The sequence below is a fragment of the Marmota flaviventris genome, chromosome 17 (assembly GCF_047511675.1).
Source record: "Marmota flaviventris isolate mMarFla1 chromosome 17, mMarFla1.hap1, whole genome shotgun sequence".
Taxonomy (NCBI): Eukaryota; Metazoa; Chordata; class Mammalia; order Rodentia; family Sciuridae; genus Marmota; species Marmota flaviventris.
Genome location: NC_092514.1, coordinates 40,902,070 through 40,925,055, shown reverse-complemented (window position 1 = coordinate 40,925,055; position 22,986 = coordinate 40,902,070). Strand labels below are relative to the sequence as shown.

Here is a 22,986-nt window from a genome sequence, read left to right as displayed (position 1 = left end):
TCTATATTCTTAAATGCAAAGCTGTTGATTCATATTTAAGGGCACACATTCTTCACTATTCAAAAATGGGTCCTTCCCTTCACATGTTTTTCTATGGTTAGTGGGAACGTTTTAAAAATGTGCTTTGGAAAGCACAGTCTTTTTCATACCTCAAGGAAAAGAACTCAGGGACAGAAAACACAAACGGGATGAAATGAGCTAAGCAGGGTGTAAAAAATGAAGAATGGGGAATAAAGAAATAAAAAGGGTTATTCTGAGCATCACTGATTGAATAAAAAACAAAAGGGCTGAGTACATGTCAAACAGAAGAAAATAAGAGTAAAATATGGACAAAATTAATAAAAGGAAACAGGAACAATAGTACATCACAAAGGGTTACCCATGAAGGCGATGCCATTTTTTAAGAGAAGCTCCGGGAGCTTGGGGTTCTCAGAAGCATGACCCCAGCCAGCCCATACTGCCTACAAGAAAACACAACATGATTCATTCTTAAAATTCATACCAAACAAACAAAGAACAATAACAACAAAAACCACAAACTACATTATTCTCTATTAAGATTAGCTCTACTGCAAAAAGTACAATAGCTTTATAGCAGACTTATGCTTAATTCAGGTTCTATGCTTGATTGTTGGCAAACTTTTTACACAACAACAATAAGCAGTCCATTGTAACAAAACCTCTGAAGAGGTAAAAAACAAGTTGAAATTGATATTACAATCCAATTAGTCTTGTTGGTCTTTAGGAAACTCAATTCATAGCCTTTCAGCTAGGCTCTATAGAACCTTTTCTAGAAATAATGACCAATTTCAAATATTCAATTACTTTGGCCACCCCAATTCCATCTTTGTTCCATATAAGCCTAGAATTTTTTCCTCAATGGGCATTCGGGTATTTACCCTAAATTTCCTAACACAACATGATAAGGTAGAAACAATCTTCTTCTAAAACACCATCATAATCTAAGCTGAGCATAATGCATAGGATATTCTTAGCTTGTACTTACTTGGGATGACTTGAAGGTGAAATGTATAGAATAACAAAGTCTCTGAAAGACCCTTGCAAACTTTCTATTTGTATTATGTTTATTTTTAAACATTCCCTTCTTTCCATCTCTCCTTGTCTGTTTTAGTTATTCCATATCAAAGTACATAAGAATTTTCAAAAAAGATGCTTTATATAAAAGTTCCTCAACGCATGCTGTCCATCTACAACTACCCCCCAAAAAAATAAATAAATAAATAAAGTTCTTTGTATAAAAAAATTCTTTAAAAGTTCTAATGAGCCGAGATGGTAGCTCAGTGGTGTAGAGCTTGCCTTGCATGGCTGAGGCACTAGGTTTGATCCTTAACACCATGTAAAAAATAAATAAAATAATAAAAGATATTGTATCCATCTACACCTAAAAATTTTTTTTTAATTTTTTTCTTATAAAAGTGCCACACGTTGGTAATACATACCTATAACCCCAGTGACTTGGGAGGCTGAAGCAGGAGAATTGCAAGTTTGTGCCCAGTCTCAGTAACTTAGTGAGGTCCTACACAACTCAGCAAGACCCCATCTCAAAAAATAAAAAGGGCTGGGGATGTAGCTCAATGATTTAAGTACCCCTGGGTTCAATCCCTGGTATATATGTAAAAAAAAGTTCTTAAAAAAGTTTTTTATTATAAAAGAAATTTGCTTTTAAAAGACTCTCTTACTTGTACTGGGATCCTTTTGGCAATATCAAGAATTAATTCCACATTTGCATAGTTGTTGTTGTTTGGTCCTCCAGGCACTGGTACATAGTGATCCGCCATCTTAATGTATTCTGAAAATGTAAACAAATAAATACAAAATACATAATTTGTTTTCAAAAATGTAATGGTATAGCAAAACTGTGTAAAAGACAGGGACTATCATAAATAACCATAGAACAAACAGCATTAATGGGACAATTTAATTGGAGGCTCTGAGTTTGTCATACACTTAGGAATCTCTCATACTCAAAACAGCAGTTCTCAAACATTTCACTTTAGAGGGTTTTTGTAAGCTCTGTATCAAGGTTGAATCGGTCAGTGACCCATGTAAAAATTACTCTATTCTAAGAAAAAGTTCTAGTCCTTCAACTTGCATGGTACCACAAGAAAGTCCTTCCCCTAGTGTAGTACTTACTGTACAGAATGGGAAGAGAATAGAACTTGAAAGGTTTGCTAATTAACTAAACAGGGAAGGTTAGTTAGAGGAATCTGATTAGTGCCTGAAAAAGGTTTATCTGGAATTTGGAGGCAGTTAGTATTTGAAAGAAATTTTTCTTTAGTTTTGTCCCCTAACGTCTCTCTATTCCGATACTGGCAAAAAAACTATAGCAGAGCAACTACCATTTCCAGGAACAATATTAAGTCCTTTTTATACAAATTCTCTCAGCAATCCTATATATAAGTATTTTTAGCACCCCACCTTACAGGAAATTCTGGCTCGGAATTGTTAAGTAACTTGTTTAAAGTTCATCTTTACCATATTTATTAACATTCCTTATATCTTGTTCTTAACATTAAAATAATTTAATTTCTTCTATAAAAATTCAACTAAAAACAACATTCCACTAAAATTAAGATATAGGGTCCTATAGGTTGCATAAAATTAAAATAAGTTCATTCTTTTTTCATTATAGAAGAGGAAGCAGGAAATTTACTTAAAAATTTAGATAATGTCAGGATATAATGACATATTTTTAAAAATCAAAACCACCCTTTATCTCATCTCAGAAATAACCAGTTCATATTCTGTTATACATGTAACCACAGTTAGCTAATTTAACAATATATTGTGATATCAATCCACATAATGACATAGAGATATATGTAATTATATGTGTACATATATTGAATATTTAATATTTTAATGATTAATATTTGAATAGTCCATTATTCATTTACATACTAAATTATTGATAAAATATAGGTTATTAGAAATTTGAAAATGTTAAAATAATGTATATCCTTATACTGCTATCCAATTATGCCCTCAGGATATTTCCTAGAAGTAAAACTATTAAGTCAAAGGTTATTCACATTTTTCGATTTTTGCTAGTAACATGGGTGCCAATTTGCCCCACCTATATTATGAAAAATCTTTTTAATTTTAGCAGTTTTTTTTTTTAAACACCTCTACATACCACTGTTTTGATTTGCTTTATTTGGTTACCACTGATTCCAAATCTCTTTTTCACATGTTTGTTGCTTTTTCCTTAATCTTCCTTTCTTTTTTTTTTTTTTTAAACATGGTTTTGCTGTGTTGCCTAGGCTGGCCCTGAATTCCTGGGCTCAAGTAATTCCTCATACCTCTGCACCCCAAATAGCTGGGACTATAAGCACACACTACTGCACCTGGCTTATTTCTTCTTTTATGGACTACCTGTTCATGTTTTTTGCTCATTTTCTATTGAAAAGTAACTTTTTCTTACATTGTTGCCAATGTTTTTCCAGATTATAATTTGTCTTCAACTTTTTCTTTATTTGCTAAATACTAAATTATGTAGACAAATCTATCCAACTTTTCCACTATGATTTAGTCTTTTCTGTACTTCAAGAGTCCTAGATAGAGAAAAACATTGCTGACCTATATCCTTTACACAAATACACACAATCTGCAAAGGTACTGTTGCTGCCAACTAACAAAAGTTCAGAGTTCTACACCAATAAACTTCTTACTGTCATTACACTAAGGAAAAAAAGGTTATGGAGATAGAAAAAGAAAGCTCATACTAATTATATAACCTGTATCTCTCTATCGTCTACTCGTCCCCACAACTACAATTACAGGTGTTATCCTAGAATATATTCACAAATAATTAAAAACTATCCCCCAAACAGACCACAGTGGGCACTCCATATCTGCAGGTTCTGCATCTGTGGATCCACAATGGGCTGCAGATAAAACATTTTGGAGGGCTGGGAATGTAGCTCAGTGGTAGAGTATCCTTGGGCTCAATTCTAGTACCAAAAAGAAAATAAAAACATTTTGGCGAAAAAGAAAAATTGCATCTGTACTGAAAAGTAGAAACTTTGTTCCCTATCATTAATTCCTAAATGATATTAATATAACTACTATTTACGTAGTATTTACACTGTATTTGGTGTTATTGGTAATCTAGATATAGGGGGAGATGTGGTTAGGTCATAAGCAAATATTATTTTATATGAGGGACTTGAACATCTGCAGTCTTTGGAATTAGCACCAATCGCCTACATACCTGAGGGATGACTAAACTCAATTCCTTACTATGGTTTTCATTAATCATTCATCTTTCTGTCTTTTCCAGTAATTATCATGAAATTAAACTATGCAAATGGGTTAAGTATTACCATCCTTAACCTGTCAATTTTGCCTGTTCCCATCCAGTCTCAGAGGATGAAGTCCCCTCTCCTATCTATAGTTCCCTTTTACAATTTTTTAAATCGTAAAAGTAATTTGTATCTTAAACTGGATTATAGCAATGACTGCACAATGGTATAAATATGTTAAAACTCACATACCTAATAACACTAAATTATACTCAATGAAGCTGTTAAACAATAATTAACATAATAGAAAGGTCAGGGGGAAAAGGAAAAATCACCCATAATTCTAACTCTTTCTTTAATACCAGTCCTTTCTAGCATTTTGTTTTTTAAATAACTTTTTAAAAGTATAAAAAGAATACACTCCATGTTACAATGTTGGAAAAAGCAGAAAAATAAAGAAATAAAAACTTCAAAATTCTACCTTTAGAGAAAAAGACTATTATTGCTTTGGTATATATTGTTATACCCTTTTTCTATGACTATATACAATGTATTTTTTCCTATTATATCATGCTATCAATTTCCTTTTACAGGCAACATTTTCCTTAGCAAACATGGTAGACAGATACTAAGGAGTTATTATGATCTCAACCTCCCGGATTTTTGCTTATGTACCTCTTCCCCTTGGGCACAGAAAGAATCTATGACTTGCTTCTGGGCAAGAAAATATAGATTCAGGTGATGAGTTATCACTTCCATGAGAACATTACATAAGAATATAACCCATCTTACTAGGAGATCCTCTCCCTTGCTGACTTTGAGGAAGTGAAAAGTTATTCTGGGATGGTCTATGTGACAGGGAGCCAAGAATGGACTATAGTCAACAATCAGACATTCAAGCCCTCAGCCTGACAGCTAACAAAAGAACTGAATGTTGACAACAACCACGTGAGGCAGAAGCTACATTCATTCCAAGTTCTGCCTCAGATGAGACCTTAACCCCAGCTGACAACCGACTAAAGTCTTGTGAGAACTTGAAACAGCCCTCTGAAATGTTTTATCTGCAGCCTATTGGATCCACAGATGCAGACTCATACTCTGACTTATACAAACTATGAGATACTAAATGTTAGTTGTTTTCAGCTGCTAAATTTGTGATAGTACTATTACATAGTAATAATATAGCAATTTTTAAATTTTATTTTGGGGGTACTGGGGATTGAACTCAGGGACACTCAACCACTGAGCTACATCCCCAGCCCTATTTTGTATTTTATTTAGAGACAGGGTCTCACTGACTTGCTTGGCACTTTACTATTGCTGAGGCTGGCTTTGAATCCACAATCCTTCTGTTTCAGCCTTGAGAGTCGCTGGGATTACAGGCATGCGCCACTATGATATAGCAATTTATCCAAATAGTCTTATACTAATAAATGTCATTCAGAAAAATTTGGGAGTTTTAAAAAAAATAAATGACAGCAAGAATGCATTACAATTCTTATTACACTTATACAGCACAATTTTTCATATCTCTGGCTGTATATAAAGTATGTTGACACTAATTTGTGTCTTTATACATGTACTTTGGATAATGATGTCTATCCACATTCCACCATCCTTGCTAATCCCCTGCCCCCTCCCTGTCCTTCCCTATCTAGTATTCATCTATTCCTCCCATTCTCCCCCTCCCTACCCCACTATGAGTCAGCCTCCTTATATCAGAGAAAACATTCGGCATTTGATTTTTTGGGATTGGCTAACTTCACTTAATGTTTTTTAATGACTACATGGTATTTCCCAGAATTGGGATGGAAAATTTTAATTAACTAATTGGTATAATACCTTTAATTAACTAATTTGCTAATATTTAACAATCAATTCAGTTTCTCACTATTTAAAATAACAAGCAATGAATATATGATATCCTTGTACAAATGTATTTGCCCTCACTACTGATTTCTTCCCCCTGAGAATACTAGTAGAATTTGTTGATCAAAAGAAATGCATATAATTGTCCACTTGTGCCCTTGATCCTTTCCCATTCCTTTTCTTAGAAGTCTCTAATGTACTTCAGGTCTCTCATACTTTAATTCTCTTCTCAGAATGAAAATATCCCCAAATTTCTTTCATTCTGAAAATTTTAAAAAACCTCACTTTACCCTGAATTTTGTTTTAGTTACTGCCTTTTCTTTTGCTCCCTCATACAAAATTCTTAAAAAAATTAAAAAATAAAAATAAAACTAGTCCATACCAGTTATCTCCATATTACTTCTGACATTCCTTAACATCCTATATTAGTCTGCATACTCTTATATTATTACTCTGAAATTATTCTTGCAAAAGTAATTAATAATTTATTAATTGCTGCATGGTTTCTGGTCCTAATTTTGGACTGTTGACACATTTAATACTTCCATACGGAAATTTCTTTTCTCTGTTTCTTTTCCAATATCTTTGATCATTTCTCAGCTTTATTTATAAGCCTATTTACCTTAGTTTATCCCTAATTTTTAGTCTTCCATAAATTCTCATACTTGGCCCTCTTTATCTCTTCTTTTGGAAAGTATTGTTAACTATGCCACATATTTGCCAATAATAAATACATCTTAACCTTTAGCTCTCATTGTTTCTTAATTCTAGAAGGATATAGCCAACTTTTTATAGGATTAATAGAATTTTGCCAAAGCCACAGGTACTCCACACTAAATCCATCTCACCACACACACACACACACACAAAAAAAAAAAAAAAAAAAACTTGCTCTTCTAGCTATATAACGTATTTTAATTGGTGGTATGAGCATCTGCCTAGTCAACCAAATTACAAACCCAATGATCAACAATGACTTTTCGCTGGGGATGTGGCTCAAGCAGTAGCGCGCTCGCCTGGCATGCGTGCCGCCCGGGTTCGATCCTCAGTACCACATACAAACAAAGATGTGTGTCCGCTGAAAACTAAAAAATAAATATTAAAAATTTCGGGGCTGGGGATGTGGCTCAAGTGGTAGCGCACTCGCCTGGCATGCGTGCGGCCCGGGTTCGATCCTCAGTACCACAAACAAAAACAAAGATGTTGTATCTGTCGAAAACTAAAAATTCTCTCTCTCTCTCTCTCTCTCTTAAAAAAAAAAAAAAGACTTTTCCTTTAATTATTAAATCTTGTTATTTCCATTACTCTAAACCATCCATTTGTTCTCTATCCTCCGCCCCATCATATATCCTCTATTATTGTCTTCCTCAAATAGATCTTTAAAAGATGCTAATGGAATAATCCAATTTTTTAAAAGAATGTTTTAGAGGTACATACTGAAATAACATGATATCTAGAATTTGCTTCAAAATAATTGGGAAAATGGGCTGGGATTTGGCTCACAGGTGAAGCGCTTGCCTTGCGCCTGCAAGGTACTGGGTTTGATCCTCAGCACCATATAAAAATAAATAAAATAAAGGTATTGTGTCCATCTGCAACTAAAACAAAATATATATATATATTTTAAAAATAATTGGGTAAATGAGTAGCAGGGGTGAGAATATAGATGAAACCACAACAGCCATGACTTGACTTTACTCTAAAATTCTCTAGAATTAAATATAATTCATAAGGGAAATAGTATTACCTTTCAATTTTCCTTCATATTGGAAAATAAGTATAAGAGAGGGATTCATTATATTCTTCTACTTTGGTATAGTTAAAGACAAAACAAAACAAAAAAAGCTTGGGCAAAGAGTGTAGCTCAGTGGTGAAGCACTTTCCTAACTGGCCTAGCACGAACAAATTTCCAGTACTGCCAAAAAAAAAAAAAATTTAAATGCAAATCCTTTAAGTCCAACACACACACTACACACAATCACACTACACATACCCTCCAAAAAAAGAGAAAGTCTGACCTCTGAGGATAGGAAACAAGGACCTCCTTGTTACTATTTTATTACTATTTTAATTAAGTTACTATATTTTATTTTGTACTTTAATAAGCTACCTATAATTTTTCAAAAGGTCGCTTGTGTTGACCCTTATGCATTTGCAGATGCTGTTTTTTCTGCCTGGTATACCCTTCACACTCCCCTAACTGCTTTATTGACTTTTTAAATTATTTATTCTTGGCTAGGCATAATCTCTTCCAGAAAGTTTCCTATTACTGGTTGTGGTAGAACACGCCTGTAATCCCAGTGGCTGATGAGTTCAAAGCCAGCCTCAGCAGTTTAGCTAGCCCCTAAGCAACTCAGCAAGACTTTGTCTCTAAATAAAACATAAAAGGGGCTGAAGATATGGCTCAGAGGTTCAATCCCTAGTGCCAAAAAAAAAAAAAAAAAGAGAGTGAGAAAGAAAGAAAACTTTCTGTTTAACCTGCCCCCAAGTATTAAATGTCTCATTTCTGTGTTCTCATAGTACCCTCTGTATGTTTCCACTGTAGTGCTTACTTCATTGTGTGGAAGTTATTTGTTTCCTAGAACAAGACCACATCTTATTCAAATATGGGTCTGGTCTCCATGTTCATGAGCGAATGAATAAATGAATTAATAGGAGTAGTGGGTAAAATGGATGGGGAAAAGAAACCATGTAAGGTAATTTACATTTTTCTATAGATGATCTCATCCTTAAAACTCCTCAAGGAAAAATAAATTAAGATCTTTCTTTTATAGGCACAAAAATTATAGTTCAGATATATTAAAAGGTACATTAAAAGGTTTCACATAATAATACATGCTTTCCAATACATTGGTGACTTCACTGTTTATAGATGCCATAATAACCTTTAATCCTTAGAAATAGTCAGTCTTAATATCATTACCTCAAGATGGAAACAACATAGAGAGACCCAAATGGGTTTAAAAGAATAGCTCTTTAAAGAACTAAAATTATCTGTAGATACTCTATCTTAAGAGATTATTTACACCTTAGTGATACAAAATATGAAGGAGAAAGACCAGCCACACCTCAGTTATACCAATAGACTTTACCTACAGCTCTCAGAGGACCATCTAAGAAGACAGAGTATACAAAAGCATTTATTGGATCCCAAGACCTCTCTCTTTCACAAGGACAAGAAAAAAGAAACTACTCTAAAATTCTCTGGAATTAAATATAATTCATAAGGGAAATAGCATTTCCTTCCAAACTTTTCTACTTACACATACTAAAGAATGTGCCACAGAAAATATTTAATACTGAAAAAGACATATACCTGAAAGCCTGAATCAATTCCTGTGCTAAATGTTTACTATTTACCTTAGAATATAGGAATGTGTGCTATGGTTAATTATAGTATAATTTCTCTCCCTTTGCTCCTCTGCCCCCAACTGTGACTCCAATTTCCTTTATCCTTCTATATTAGCCTATAATCACTCTTATCTGGCTATTATTTACACTTTTTAAAGAGAAATTCTTTGAATAGGATTTTACTGGAACTCCTAAATATAGGGATACTCCTAAACTAGCATTTTCCTACTGAAAGGCTGGGCTATTCAATGTTTGAGGATGATACTTTTGTAAATCTAATGACTCACCTGCATTGGCTTTAAGGTCTTCAGGTGTGACCATGACAACAAATCGAATTGCACGCTCATTTCGAAACATTTCATAAGACCACCGGCGAATGGATCGCATGCATTTCACTGCTGCAATGCCATTATTAGCAATAAGAACCTAGGAGAGAGGAGAATGGGATTTGGAAGAAAATACAGAAAAGAAAAGGATTGACAGAGGAATAAAGATGGGAAATTTTTATCTGGGGGAAAAAAAATCAGAATTTCAACCAGAAATTCTTGAAATTCTTGCTAGTCTAGACTATTAGGAACCAGAACCCATGTGATCAAGCAATATTTTTAAATGTTTGCTAAGCAAATATATCAATGTGTGAAGGTAGAATTTACTGCACTTTAACTTTTCTTGGAGAAAAAGCAAAGTCATGATTACTCATACACTGTTTGTGAATCGTTCTCCCATACCTATTACTAGGCAATAGAGGAAAACAAACTTCAGAGAAATGATGCATTATCAAATAAGAAATGGGAGAAGACTAAACTGTGCAGTGTCGTGCACTATTCCCTGTTATAATAAAACAGGACACAGAGCCCTGAAAATGTATAAAAATCCTAACATCAATTGCTTCTCTCCAAAATGCTGAATCCCAATTCCTTAGAATTGTAGAGACTGTGTCAGAAAGAATGGTCACAATCAAATGATCTTGATATTTTTCTGTAAATAAAACATTCATCTCCTTACCTGTGTTGCAATCATGCCCCTAAGGATAATATAGGCTAATAGATACATAATCCATGCTTATTGAAATAGAAGGACATGGCTGAAGCTATACTTTTAGGAATACAAATACAAGGTTCCTATCCTGTAATCTTTTAATCACTATAAACTATTTCAACTAAGTCATTCAGCTCTGACATGGCTTGGACAGTGACATAGGTTGGGTGCAGTGAGGCACTTGCCTATAATCCCAGCTACTTGGGAAACTACGATAGATGTATTGCAAGTTTGAGGCCAGCCTGGGCAAATTAGAATGAGGCAATAACTCAAAATAAAGTAAAAAGGGCTGGAGATGTAACTCAGGGTGGAGTACTTGTCTAGCATGCACAGGGCACTGGTTTTAATCTCTAGTAGCACCCCTCCCCCCAAAAAAAGTGACACAGAATTACTCATAACATTTCAAAATACCTGAAATCTCTTCAAATATTTCATATGACATATCTCCTCTAAACATCTCAAATACTTGGTGGAAGCCAAGTCACAGTTTATTAAATTGTTTAAGCCTTCTGTTCTGTAACTCTCTCTATATCAAACGCTGTTGTATTCCATAACTTAATAAATTCCTCATAACCTGTCAGATCAGTACAGACTCACCCTGCAAAACTGTAAGAGCTTTCAAAAAGAACTTTTTAAATATATTTTTTAGTTGTAGATGGACACAATATTTTATTTATTTATTTTTCTGTGGTGCTGAGGATGGAACCCAGTGCCTCACACGTGTTAGGCAAGCAATCTACCACTGAGCTACAGCCGCAGCCCCTCAAAATAACCTTATTTTTTTTTTTTAATATTTATTTATTTATTTTTGTTTTCGGCGGACACAACATCTTTGTTTGTATGTGGTGCTGAGGATCGAACCCGGGCCGCACACATGCCAGGCGAGCACGCTACCTCTTGAGCCACATCCCCAGCCCTCAAAATAACCTTATGAACATTGTTTCATCTCCTCAGTTAGTTGTGATTAAATTATCAGTGGTAAATACATATTACAGAAAATAGTGAAATTACACAATGATGCCAGGCAGGGCAATTCCACAAAAGTGGTAAAGTCCCTGAAAAATATAACTATCAATTTTGATTCTAGGCATTACTCCCCCCACCTCTATGCTGAAGATGGTCGACCCAGGGTTTTACACAAGTTAGGCAAGCATAACCCCAGCTCCTCATATACCTTTTTTTTGCTACTGGGGATTCAGCCCAGGGGCACTTTACAACTGAGCTACATCCCTAGCCCTTTTTAAATTTTGAGACAGGGACTTGCTAAGTTGTTGAGGCTGGCCTTGAACTTGTGATCCTCAGCCTCTTGAGTCACTGGTATTACAGACAGGTGTCACCACTCACAGCCCTCATGTACTTTGACAAAAAGAATTTAGCAAGTTATAACTTACCTTCTCAATCACTTTATTCCCCCCAAAACGAGTAACAAATTCTGCAGGAGAAGCCACAGTGAAATCTCGCTGTGAGTCTACTTTCTTTCGGTCTCGACATTGTTTTACTAGGTGCAAGCCAGACATGCTAGACCTATAAAAATGAGAAACCATCAGAGTGCATAGATGAGATTTCTTCACACTATCCATATCTCTGGAGACCCACTTTTCATTACCATACTCATAACAACTATATCTATGTGGAGTCTATACTGGCAGACCACATACTCTAAATCATTAAATAGAAGACAGAAAAGAAAATCTTTCCTTGGGAAATTTTTGGGGAAAAAAAAAAGTGGTCCTGAATAACAAAAAACAATATCAGATTTACCAACAGATGCCATCATAAAAAGGTAGGGAAAGGATAGAATGAAAAGAAATAGTATAAATAGTAGACTAACATAAAAAACAGTGAAGCTGTTTCTGAATCATGACTCTGCCATGAAGATGACCTTTACCTCTACATCTCTAGCTTCCGTCTTTCTTATGAGCTATAACTACATTTTAAACTGTCCACTAAATGTTTGATCTGGGTAATCCACAGGCATCTCAAAATCAACAATTCCAAAACCAGATTCTCTTTTTGTGGGGGGAAGGGTATCAAAGATTAAACCCAGGGGTACTCAACCATTGAGCAAGATCCTCAGCTCATTATGTATTTTATTTAAAGACAGAGTCTCACAGAGTTGCTCAGGGCCTCACGATCCTCCTGCCTTAGCCTCCCCTAGCTGCTGGGATTAAGGTGTGCACAACCGCATCCAGCCAAAACCAAATTCCTTTTTTTTTTTTAGAGAGAGAGAGAATTTTAATATTCATTTTTCAGTTTTCGGTGGACACAACATCTTTGTTTGTATGTGGTGCTGAGGATCGAACCTGGGCCAAACGCATGCCAGGCAAGCGTGCCACTGCTTGAGCCACACCCCCAGCCCAAAACCAAATTCTTTATAGGGCAACATCACATACCATAATTCAATTATAAGTATGGAACTTACAATTGATGTCTTTTTTAATTGACATTATTTTCCTAGAGATACATAAAATAATGGTGCTTCTAACAACCAATGATGTCTTAGATCAGATGGAATATAGTAGTAGAACCAGCATAGGCCTAGGTTTAAATTCCAGACCTGTCCATTTAATAACTCCAGTGATATCTGGCAAATAATTTAACCTTTTGCAGATTCAGATTTCTCTTCATAAAATATACATGATATTCAGTGTCTGTTATTTACTTATTTTCCCTCAGCAATAAATCCACCCCTTTTTGCTCTGTGACAATGCAACTATGAGTGCAAACTTCATTTCAAGACTGTCTTTTTTTTTTTTAAGTTATAGGTGGACACAATACCTTTATTTTATTTTTATGTGGTGCTGAGGATCGAAACCAGTGTCTCACACATCCTAGGCGAGCGCTCTACCTCTGAGCCACAACCCCAGCCCTTAAGACTCCTTTGATAGCTCTCTTCTGTTCATTTCTGCCAATGGGAAAGCAGAAAGGATTTTAAAAAGGGACTTCGTTCTTTACTTTTTTCCAGATCTTATCAGTGTCATAAGATAAGAGTCACAATAAGAGTTCATTACCACATCTAGCTTCTTTCAACATTCCCAAGAAAAGTCTACAATATCTACAGCAGTGGATTGTGGCTGCTTGGCAGTCAGAGTACTAGCCTTGCCCTGCTCACTCATCCTCTGGATTGTGCTACCTGAGTCTAGTACCACCTGTCAGGCCAGGCTTCCAACCTCAGGGATTTGAGCACCAGTTACTCAAAAGTTACCCTAGAGGTCTAAGTATCAGCCCCCAAGGCCCTCCTCCAAAGTCTTAGGTTCTGGCAACACTATAAGCTCTTCACTTTTGTTCTCCCAGCTCTAGTAGTGAAAACTGCTTCCTGTAGTTATTAACTCTAGCACACTTTTTTTTTGTTATTTCATTATTCTAATACCTAAGTAAACTGTGAGGATGACCTTAGGCCTGAGCCTAAGCAACTTCAGTTTGAAACCTGCAGTCTCACCAGGCACCCACAGAGCCCTCCAGTATGGCCTCAAACAAGTTACTTCCCCTCACCCTGATAAAACAGAGTGGAATCCCTGGCAGGCTGCCCTCGCCTGATGAGGGAAAGGTGAGAAGATCAGGGTGGAGACCACCAGACCATTAGCTGATAAGGATTGAAAAGGGTGGGGGTCAAAAGCCCCCAAATTTAGTATAAATAATAGAGCAAATGAACAGGGATTCAGCCAGCTGAAACAAGGATGCACTCGGGCTGGAGAGCCTGATGAGGACCTGTTATCCTATCACTTGTCATCGCTCCTGGGTCTTTGTGTGATCCTCATGGCTCTCAAACTGGACCTTGGTGAGAGCTGCAACTTCTTCCTACGACCCTTTCCTCAACAGGTCGTCCACTCCATGCCAAGAAAAGCCTGCCATGGTTCCAGACCTGATCACCGCGGTCTGAGTGTGCGTGCATCTGCTGGACATAAAGCCTAAAGCTTAAGACTTTTGATCTGACATTTGAACTTAGCATACAGAGGGAATGTCTGTCATAAGCCTGTCATGATTAAGTGTGTTTTGTAGTACTTAGAATTAATCTAGAATTGTTTGCTGTGAATTAATTAATCTAGAATTGTTTTCTGTGAATTGATTATGTCTACTGCAATGCCTAGCATTAAGGATTGTCATTTTCTTGATTAAGAACCTATAGAATGAAATTGTATTGAGTAATTTGAGTGAATAAAGCATTGAAAGGAGCAGAAGCGCGGGACATTCTTTATTTCTCCCTTCAACTGCATACGTCGCAATTTTGCCCCCTCACGACAGTAATCAATTCTCACTGCTGAATACCCTCTGTTCATTATACCACCTATGTACAATATGTCAAAATACACTCTACTGTCAGGTATATATAAAAAGAACAAAATAATAATAATACCTGATGCAGTTTTTCTTTCTGTAACTAGACCTTGACAGACTCTGAACTTTCAAGGGCAGTTATCATCCAAACTTTCAGACAACAGAAAAAGAAGAAAAACTCCCAAGCTAGAATAACAATGAAACCAAAACTAGACAAAAGTGTTACATGAAGGGAAAATTCTAGGTCCATCTTACTCATGACTATAGATGCAAACTTCCTAAACAAATATCTTTAAGAAGTATGGTATTGGTGCAAAGCAATCTTAGCCATTTTTTAGTCAAAAATATGTTACTCCAGGGCTGGTGTTGTACTTCAGTGGTAACGCACTTGACTAGCACATGTGAGGAACTGGGTTCGATCCTCAGCACCACATAAAAATAAATAAATAAAAAATCACAGATATTGCGTCCATCTACAACTAAAATAAATAAATAAATAGAAATGTTATTCCACAACCAAGTTGAATTTGTGCAAGGTATGTAAGGATGGTTTAATTTTATGGAAAACTCTCTGTGTAATGGGAAAAAATAGAGTAAGATTGCAAAGGAGGAATTAAACTGGCATATTTGTGAATGATAAACTTGTTTACATAGAAAGCACAAAATATTATACACACAAATTATCAGAGTTAGGAGACTGTAATCAGACATTTAAAAAAACAACAGTTTTTCTCCAACTCTACTCTTACAACAGACCACTGCTGTGATCATATGTGTGGGAGGTTTTCCACACACACCAAGCAGTTCTGCAACAGACATTGGGTGGGTATCCTTTAATTCAACTCAATTCTGATCCTATTTTCCTGAAGATGGCAGCAGATTCCTCAAGCTAAAGACAATCCCTTGAAATTACATCCTGCTACAGATGTGACCTGTACTTCTGACCCACAGGCTATAAATCAAGGTTCTCGTGCCCTCCTCCTAGGTTTAGAAAAAATTTGCTAGAGCATCTCACAGAACACAGGGAAATACTTTCCTTACAGTTATTATAAAGGATATTATAAAAAATACAAACAGAAGAATGGAACACAAACATTGGGTAAGGCATGTGGGAAGGGGCACAAAGGTTCCATATTCTCTTCAGGCACACCACACTCCAGGCACCTCCACTACCCTTCAGGTAACTCCATATGTTCAGTGATCTAGAAGCTCTTTAAACCCTACAGTTCAGGGATTTTTATAGAAGCTTCATTATGGGAGCATAATTGATTACATCTCTGGTCACTGCTGATCAACTCAACATTCAGCCCCTCTGCCCTCTCTGGAGATAAGGGAGAGAGGCAGCCAGCCCCTATCCGAGGCTATTCAGGAGCCCCCAGGCATCAATTATTCCATTAATATACAAAAGGCGTTTATCACCTAAGACATACCAAAGGCTTAGGAGCTATGTGCCAGGAAATGGACAAGTGCAAATAGAAATTTCACAGTATCATATCTAGATATGTCTAACATACAAAAAGTCCAAAAATGTTATATACAGTAGATAACATAGATTATAAAAATAAAGAAATTATAAAGTTTAAAATGTAAATACTTTTAAGAGACACACATAAATATGACAAAACTATATAAAGAAAACTATATATAGAAAAAGTAATAGACATATGATTAAGGAAAATGGTTATCTAGGTAGCGGGAGATAGGTAGAAGGGTTGAGAAGAGGCCATATGGCTAAATACTAGTTATTGCTAAGGACCCACCTTTATTTTAGGTGGGAAAGTCAAATTCTTTTTACGTCAATTTTTTAAGTAACTAACTAGACAAATAAATAGAATGGGCCACATGTAGACCAATGATAAACATTTCATAAACCAAGGATTATGTCATTCTCCACCTAAAGTTACACATGCACATATACACATAGATCTCTATCTAGAGAGAGTGAGGTATAGAGAAGACATACACCTAAGAGCAGTAATAAGGCAGAGAAAGGGATTGATAATGAGATTTAATCAATTTAATTTAATCTCTTTAGTATTATAGAGATACTAAAGGAATACTCTTAAAGGTCACTTGTAATTAAAGAGGGGAGAAAAACAAATCTTACTTTTAGTGATGTGATCTTTTATATAGCCATAGTCAAATTACTATTGGCAATTATTCCCAAACTTTGGTAAAAATTTAAAATACAAACCAAAGAATGCTATGTGCCAATGTCTGAAAGACAGTTGATTTTTTCCAACCCATCAATCAACTGTTATACTTCATAGTATACTCTAATACTGTACTTAACTTACTTTTAACTGCTCAGGAAGATAATACTACAAAAATTAAATGGGAATGACATATTGGGTCATCAGTTGATACTAAAAATAATGCAGCAGAAACCTATTCTGCACCTGGGGGTGGTGGCACATGCTTTTAATCCCAGTTACTATCAGTGAGGCCATAAGCAACTTAGTGGAATCCTGTCTCAAAAAAAAAAAAAAGGAGCTGGGGGGATGTAGATTGTAGCTCAGTGGTAAAGTGCCCCTTGGGTTTAATCCCCAGTACAAAAAAGAAAGGAAGGAAGGAAGGAAACAAACTACCCTGCAGCAGGCTTAAAGGTATCCAAAATAGATTTAAATGAGAAATACATAAATAGATTTAAATAAGGGAGCACAAAAAAAATTCAGTAATTGGGGCTGGGGTTATGGCTCAGTGGCAGAGCGCTCGCCTCACACGTGCAAGGCCCTGGGTTCAATCCTCAGCACCACATTAAAAAATAAATAAATAGAAAGGTATCTTCAAGCTGGTCAATCTAAAATTCTCTTTATCTTTGTCTACCAATTATCTAATTATTGTATAACGAGATTAGAACTTTAAAGTTAAAAGGGATATGTTAGTTAGATTTAATTGCTGTGAAAATTAAAAATTCAGTAATTAAGAAATACTTAAGAATTTTAAAACTCCGCTTTCCTCACCAGCTACAAGTTGACTTCTTCCAACACACAGAAAACTCTATGTTAAATAAAACAATAAATCTAAGAAAAAATACCAGGAGAACAAGGCAGGAGTGGGGACATGTTTATCAGCAGGTACGAAATTATGGACAGCAGGAATAAGTTCTAATGTTCTGTGTTCTGTTGTACAGTAAGGTGAATAAAGTTAACAATAACATTGCATATTCAAAATAGCTAAAAGAATTTTGAATGTTCTCACCACAAAGAAATAATGTTTGAAGTGGTAGAAAACTACTCAAATTTGATCATTACACATTGTATACATGTATTGAAACATCACATTGTACCCCATAATATGCACAATTATCGTGTCAATTAAAAACTTAATTTTAAAAAATAAGCATATACCATCACCATGCCAACCCCATATTGGAGCCTAGAGCAAGAGAAAAAAAAAATCAGTATTTCGATCCCATCTTTATTCAATGTTGATGTTTTGTTCATCATGAATTTTTGACATTGATTTTGATTTTAAAACTATTTTATCAAAATATGATTTATATTGAGGGAATAGCATTAAAATAAAAAGATTCACAGTGGCATTCTTCTGCTTCTTATTTCAAATTTTTAAGTACAATTTTCTGCATGTGGCTCCAATTTTAAAGTGTAAATGTTCCTTTCCTGACTCCTTTAGAACGCAGGTCTTCCTAAAGAGAAGCACCAAACCTTACAAGGTTGTCTCTTCTATAACCCAGCATACTATTTCACTTTATATATACCTATAGTTTCATATACATTTAAGAAAATCAGATTAATCTTTCTTACCTTAGTGCCTCTGTCAAAACTCAAGTGAGTAGGCTCTTCCTTTACACTTTACATGACTTAAGGTGGCTCTTCTTAACTTGCAAAACCAACACTTACAGGGGCATAGCAAGAAGGGATAGTTCAGAGACTATGGCTACTTTACGTACCAGACTTAAAGATAACGGTCACAATGAAGGCTATACATCTCTGCTGTGACTAAGTGTATAAGTTTGCTAATAAATGCCAAAGCACTTTCTAACCCAAGATACTGACACTTCAAGCTGGTCAATCTAAAATTCTCTTTATCTTTGTCTACCAATTATCTAATTGGAACTTTAAAGTTAAAAGGGATATGCTAGTTAGATTTAATTGCTGTGAAAAATACTTGACAAGTACAACTTAGGGTGGGGCTGGGATTGTGGCTCAGTGGTGGAGTGCTCACCTAGCGTGTGTGAGGCACTGGGTTTGATCCTCAGCACCACATATAAATGAAATAAAGATAGTATATCCACCTACAACTAAATATATATATATATATATATATATATATATATATATATATATATATATATATATATATATAAAAAAAACTTAGGGGAGAAAAAGTTTATTTGGGCTCAGAGGTTCAGTCAATAGTTGACCAACTCCACTGCTCTGGGCCCCAGGCAAGGTAGAGCACTATGGCAGGAAGGTGTGGCAGAGGAGCACTGCTCTGCTCATGGCAGCCAGGAAGCAGAGAAAGAAAAGAAAAGTGGTTACTTGGAAGATGCACCCTTCCAAGGCACCTCCAGAGACTTACTTCCTCCAATAAGATTCCACCTGCCTATAGTTACCATCCAGTCAATCCATTCAAACTAGGATGGACTGATTACGTTACAGCTATCTTAATCTAACCATTCCCTTCTGAGAATTCCTGCATCAACACAGGAGCTTTCAAGGGATACTGCATATCTAAACTGTAACAAGGGGCCTTAAATAAAATAAGCTCTACTTATGGGCTAGTTCTTTTGTCTAACATCACAAAAGAAGTTTATAGTATAGACAAATAAGAAACCAGGTTTCCTGAATCTCATTTCAGTGTTCTTCCAACTATACCATGCAACATCTAAGATTATAACAAATAATACTGGGCTGGAAACAGTGCGTGTCTGTGTGTGTGTGTGTGTGTGTGTGTGTGTGTGTGTGTGTGTGTCACCAGGGATTAAACCCAGGGGTGCTTAACCACTGAGCCACATCACCAGCACCTTTTGAGATAGGGTCCCACTAAGTTGCTTAGAGCCTCACTAAATTGCTGAGACTGGCTTTGAACTCACAATTGTCCTGCCTCAGCTTCCCTAGCTACTGGGATTATAGGCACGTGCCACTGCACCTGGCCAGGGCACATATTTTTTTTAAAAAATAATAAAATTATTTTGTCTATAATTTTACTATAATTTCATTTCTTTCAGGCCCCAAGTCTATGGATCATTATCAATGTATCACACTGAGTAATAACATGAATGAATCTCAGCAACACCATGTTTAGAGAAAGAAACAAGACACTAAAGAGCACATACTGGCAACCTCAGATTGATGAGTTGGCCTGGCCCTCAAGTGTGTGCTATCTGGCTCCTCCAGCCCCACCACTATGAAGAAAGTGGTTTAGCAGCTCCAGCTGGAGCACAGGCTTAGCCACATTAAGATTTCCCAAGCAACTGCAAATCTGAAACAATTCTGGCGCAGAATGTTCAACATGATCCCGTCAATTGGAGCATCTTTAAGTACAAATCCCTACAGACTCCTGAAAGTCTGTTCCTTTTTGTAGTCAAATAAACCTTTCAGAGGTTTCCCAAACCACTTCTCATAAACCAGTGAATATTCAAGACAGTTAAATCTGAAGCCTGTACAAAAGCCTCTCTATAATTCATATGCGATAACAAACTTCTACTTTTGTCCTTAACATCTACCTCTCTCAATTTTAATGAATTTCTATTTCACAAGGGTAATTATTTTATATACACTAGCAGCAGCATACAATAAAATAAGTAGTATTTTTTAAAAAGAGCTCAGACTATATGACTTCATATAGACATTCTGAGTCATGGAAAACTAACTTATAATGCAGAAAGCTCATCAGTGTGCTGGGTTGGGGAAAATTACTGCAAGGGGGTGTGAAGATGATGAAAATGTTCTATATCTTGATCCTGATTGTGATGGTGGCTGGTGGCTACTCAGATAGATAACATGTCAAAACCATAAAATTGTAATTTTTTTTGATAACAGGAATTGAACCCAGAAGCGCTCTATCACTAAGCTACACCCTCCCAGCCCTTTGTATTTTTTAAAAAATATTTTGTAGTTATTGATGGACTTTTATTTAATTAATTTATTTATATGCAGTGCTGAGAATCAAACACAGTGCTTCACATATGCTAGGCAAGCACTCTACCACTGAGCTACAACCCTAGAACCAGCCCTTTGTATTTTAAGATAGGGTCTTGGGGCTGGGGATGTGGCTCAAGCGGTAGCAAGTTCGCCTGGCATGCGCGGGGCGCTGGGTTCGATCCTCAGCACCACATAAAAATAAAATAAAGATGTTGTGTCCACCGAAAACTAAAAAATAAATATTAAAAAAATTCTTTCTCTCTCTCTCTCTGTCTCTGAAAAAAAAAAAAAAGACAGGGTCTTGCTAAGTTGGTTAAGGCCTTGCTAATTTGCTGAGGCTGGTCTTGAACTTATAATCTTCCTGTTTTAGCCTCCCAAGTCACTGTCCAGCTAAAACTATAATTTTCAAAAAGGTGAACTTTATCGTAGGTAAACTGTATCTTAACCTGATTTAAAATCTCATTGCAATGTCCATGTAAAACAAGTACATTTGATTGACTGTAAATTATACTTCAACAAAGTTCACTTTTAAAAAACTGTCACTGCTTCTTTTCAGGGAAAACACCAAAAAGTTGATGACACCAGAGCAGCAGGAGGATCCAGAGCTCTGCACATGGGATGCCAAGGGGTTCACAGGAGCAAGGTCAAAGAGGGATACTGGTTACCAGGCTGGGCTGCCTGGTACTCCCTACCCATCAAAGAGTCTGAGATCATTGACTTTTTCCTGAGGGCATCCCTCAAAAATGAGGTTTTGAATTCTTGCTAATGCAGAAGCAGACCTGCGCTGGCCAGCAGACCAAATTTGTGGTATTTATCACCTTCAACAACAACCTACAACAATCACATCATCTGGATGGTAAGTGCTCCAGGGAAGTAGCCACCACCATCTATGGAGCCATCATCCTGACCAACTCTTCGTTGTTCCTATGCAGAGCTACTGGGGAAACAAGATTAGCAGGTCCCACATGTCCACCAAATCTCTCTCAGGAATTCACTGACCATTTTGTAAGAACTCATATCAGATTCTAGTGTGGAGGACCCAGGCTCCATTTGTGACTAGGTCACAGGGTTTTTAATACAAGAAAAATAAAGTGAATTAACCTGTGTGAAAAATAATAATAATGAATAAACAAAAACTTTTTTAAACTATTACTAATGATATGGAAAGGCAACAAAGAAGAATAAGGCTCCAGAGGTACCCACACCTTGAAATCAAGGTCTACAAGTATGACATCCAACATTTCTCTACCTATCCTCATTGTATCTTCAACACTTTAGGCACCTTCACTTCATGTTCCATAGTTATTTAAAAATCTGAGGACACAACTGTTAAGCAAAACACACATTAGGACTGATTTTGGGAACTTCCATTTTTCTACTACTCCTACATATATTTAAATACCACCAGCACCACATGTTCTTTAGAAGAAATATAAGAGGGCTGGGGTTGTGGCTCAGTGGTAGAGTGCTTGTCTCATGTGAGGCACTAGGTTCAATTCTCAGCACCACATATAGATAAATGAATAAAATAAAGGTCCATCAACACTAAAAAATATTTAAAAAAAGAAAGAAAGAAACATAAGAGGATGGCAGAGTGGAAGCAGTTCTAATCTATTACAACTTGGCTTTTTCAGCAACAGGAACTCACCAGTATATTATAATATTTCCCCCTGCCTACTTACACACCAGCCTTTTATAAATACAACAACTGCTTAGGACTTAAAGGAGGTTACATTTTAAGAGTCCCAAAATAATTGTTTGAATGGCAAATATATCCATCTGCCCTCCATGAGTCTAACTGACAGCTACAGAGTAGTAAAGCAGAAAGATGATGAAGGAAATCAGAACATGTGAATCAGCAACTTAAGCCCCACAAAAGTTGGACTAGAACTTTTATAAATGTAAGTTCTATTCTTCCTGTATGAGAAATGACTGTGCATGGCCCTTTATTCTCTGCTTATGGTTTCTAAAACATACCATGCTATTGTCAGCCTCTGGTTTCACACTGCCTATTCTCTATCAGGAATATCCTTTCCTTCCTTGTGTGCCACTACTACTACAGTTCATCCTTCAACATG

The 22,986-nt window shown here is 36.1% G+C and overlaps 1 protein-coding gene across 7 annotated transcripts in view; it reads right to left on the bottom strand.

Moving 5' to 3' along the window:
- Positions 1 to 22,986, bottom strand: part of Acaca (acetyl-CoA carboxylase alpha) — a 276,215-nt gene that overhangs the window by 171,273 nt on the left and 81,956 nt on the right. For all 7 annotated transcript variants that reach the window (XM_027950233.2, XM_071603724.1, XM_071603728.1 and 4 more), the window contains 4 exons: positions 11,915 to 12,047; positions 9,773 to 9,911; positions 1,701 to 1,810; positions 380 to 461 (listed from right to left, as the gene is read on the bottom strand). In XM_027950233.2, the coding sequence (XP_027806034.1) occupies positions 380 to 461; positions 1,701 to 1,810; positions 9,773 to 9,911; positions 11,915 to 12,047 (464 nt within the window). The remainder of the gene's footprint in view (positions 1 to 379; positions 462 to 1,700; positions 1,811 to 9,772; positions 9,912 to 11,914; positions 12,048 to 22,986) is intronic.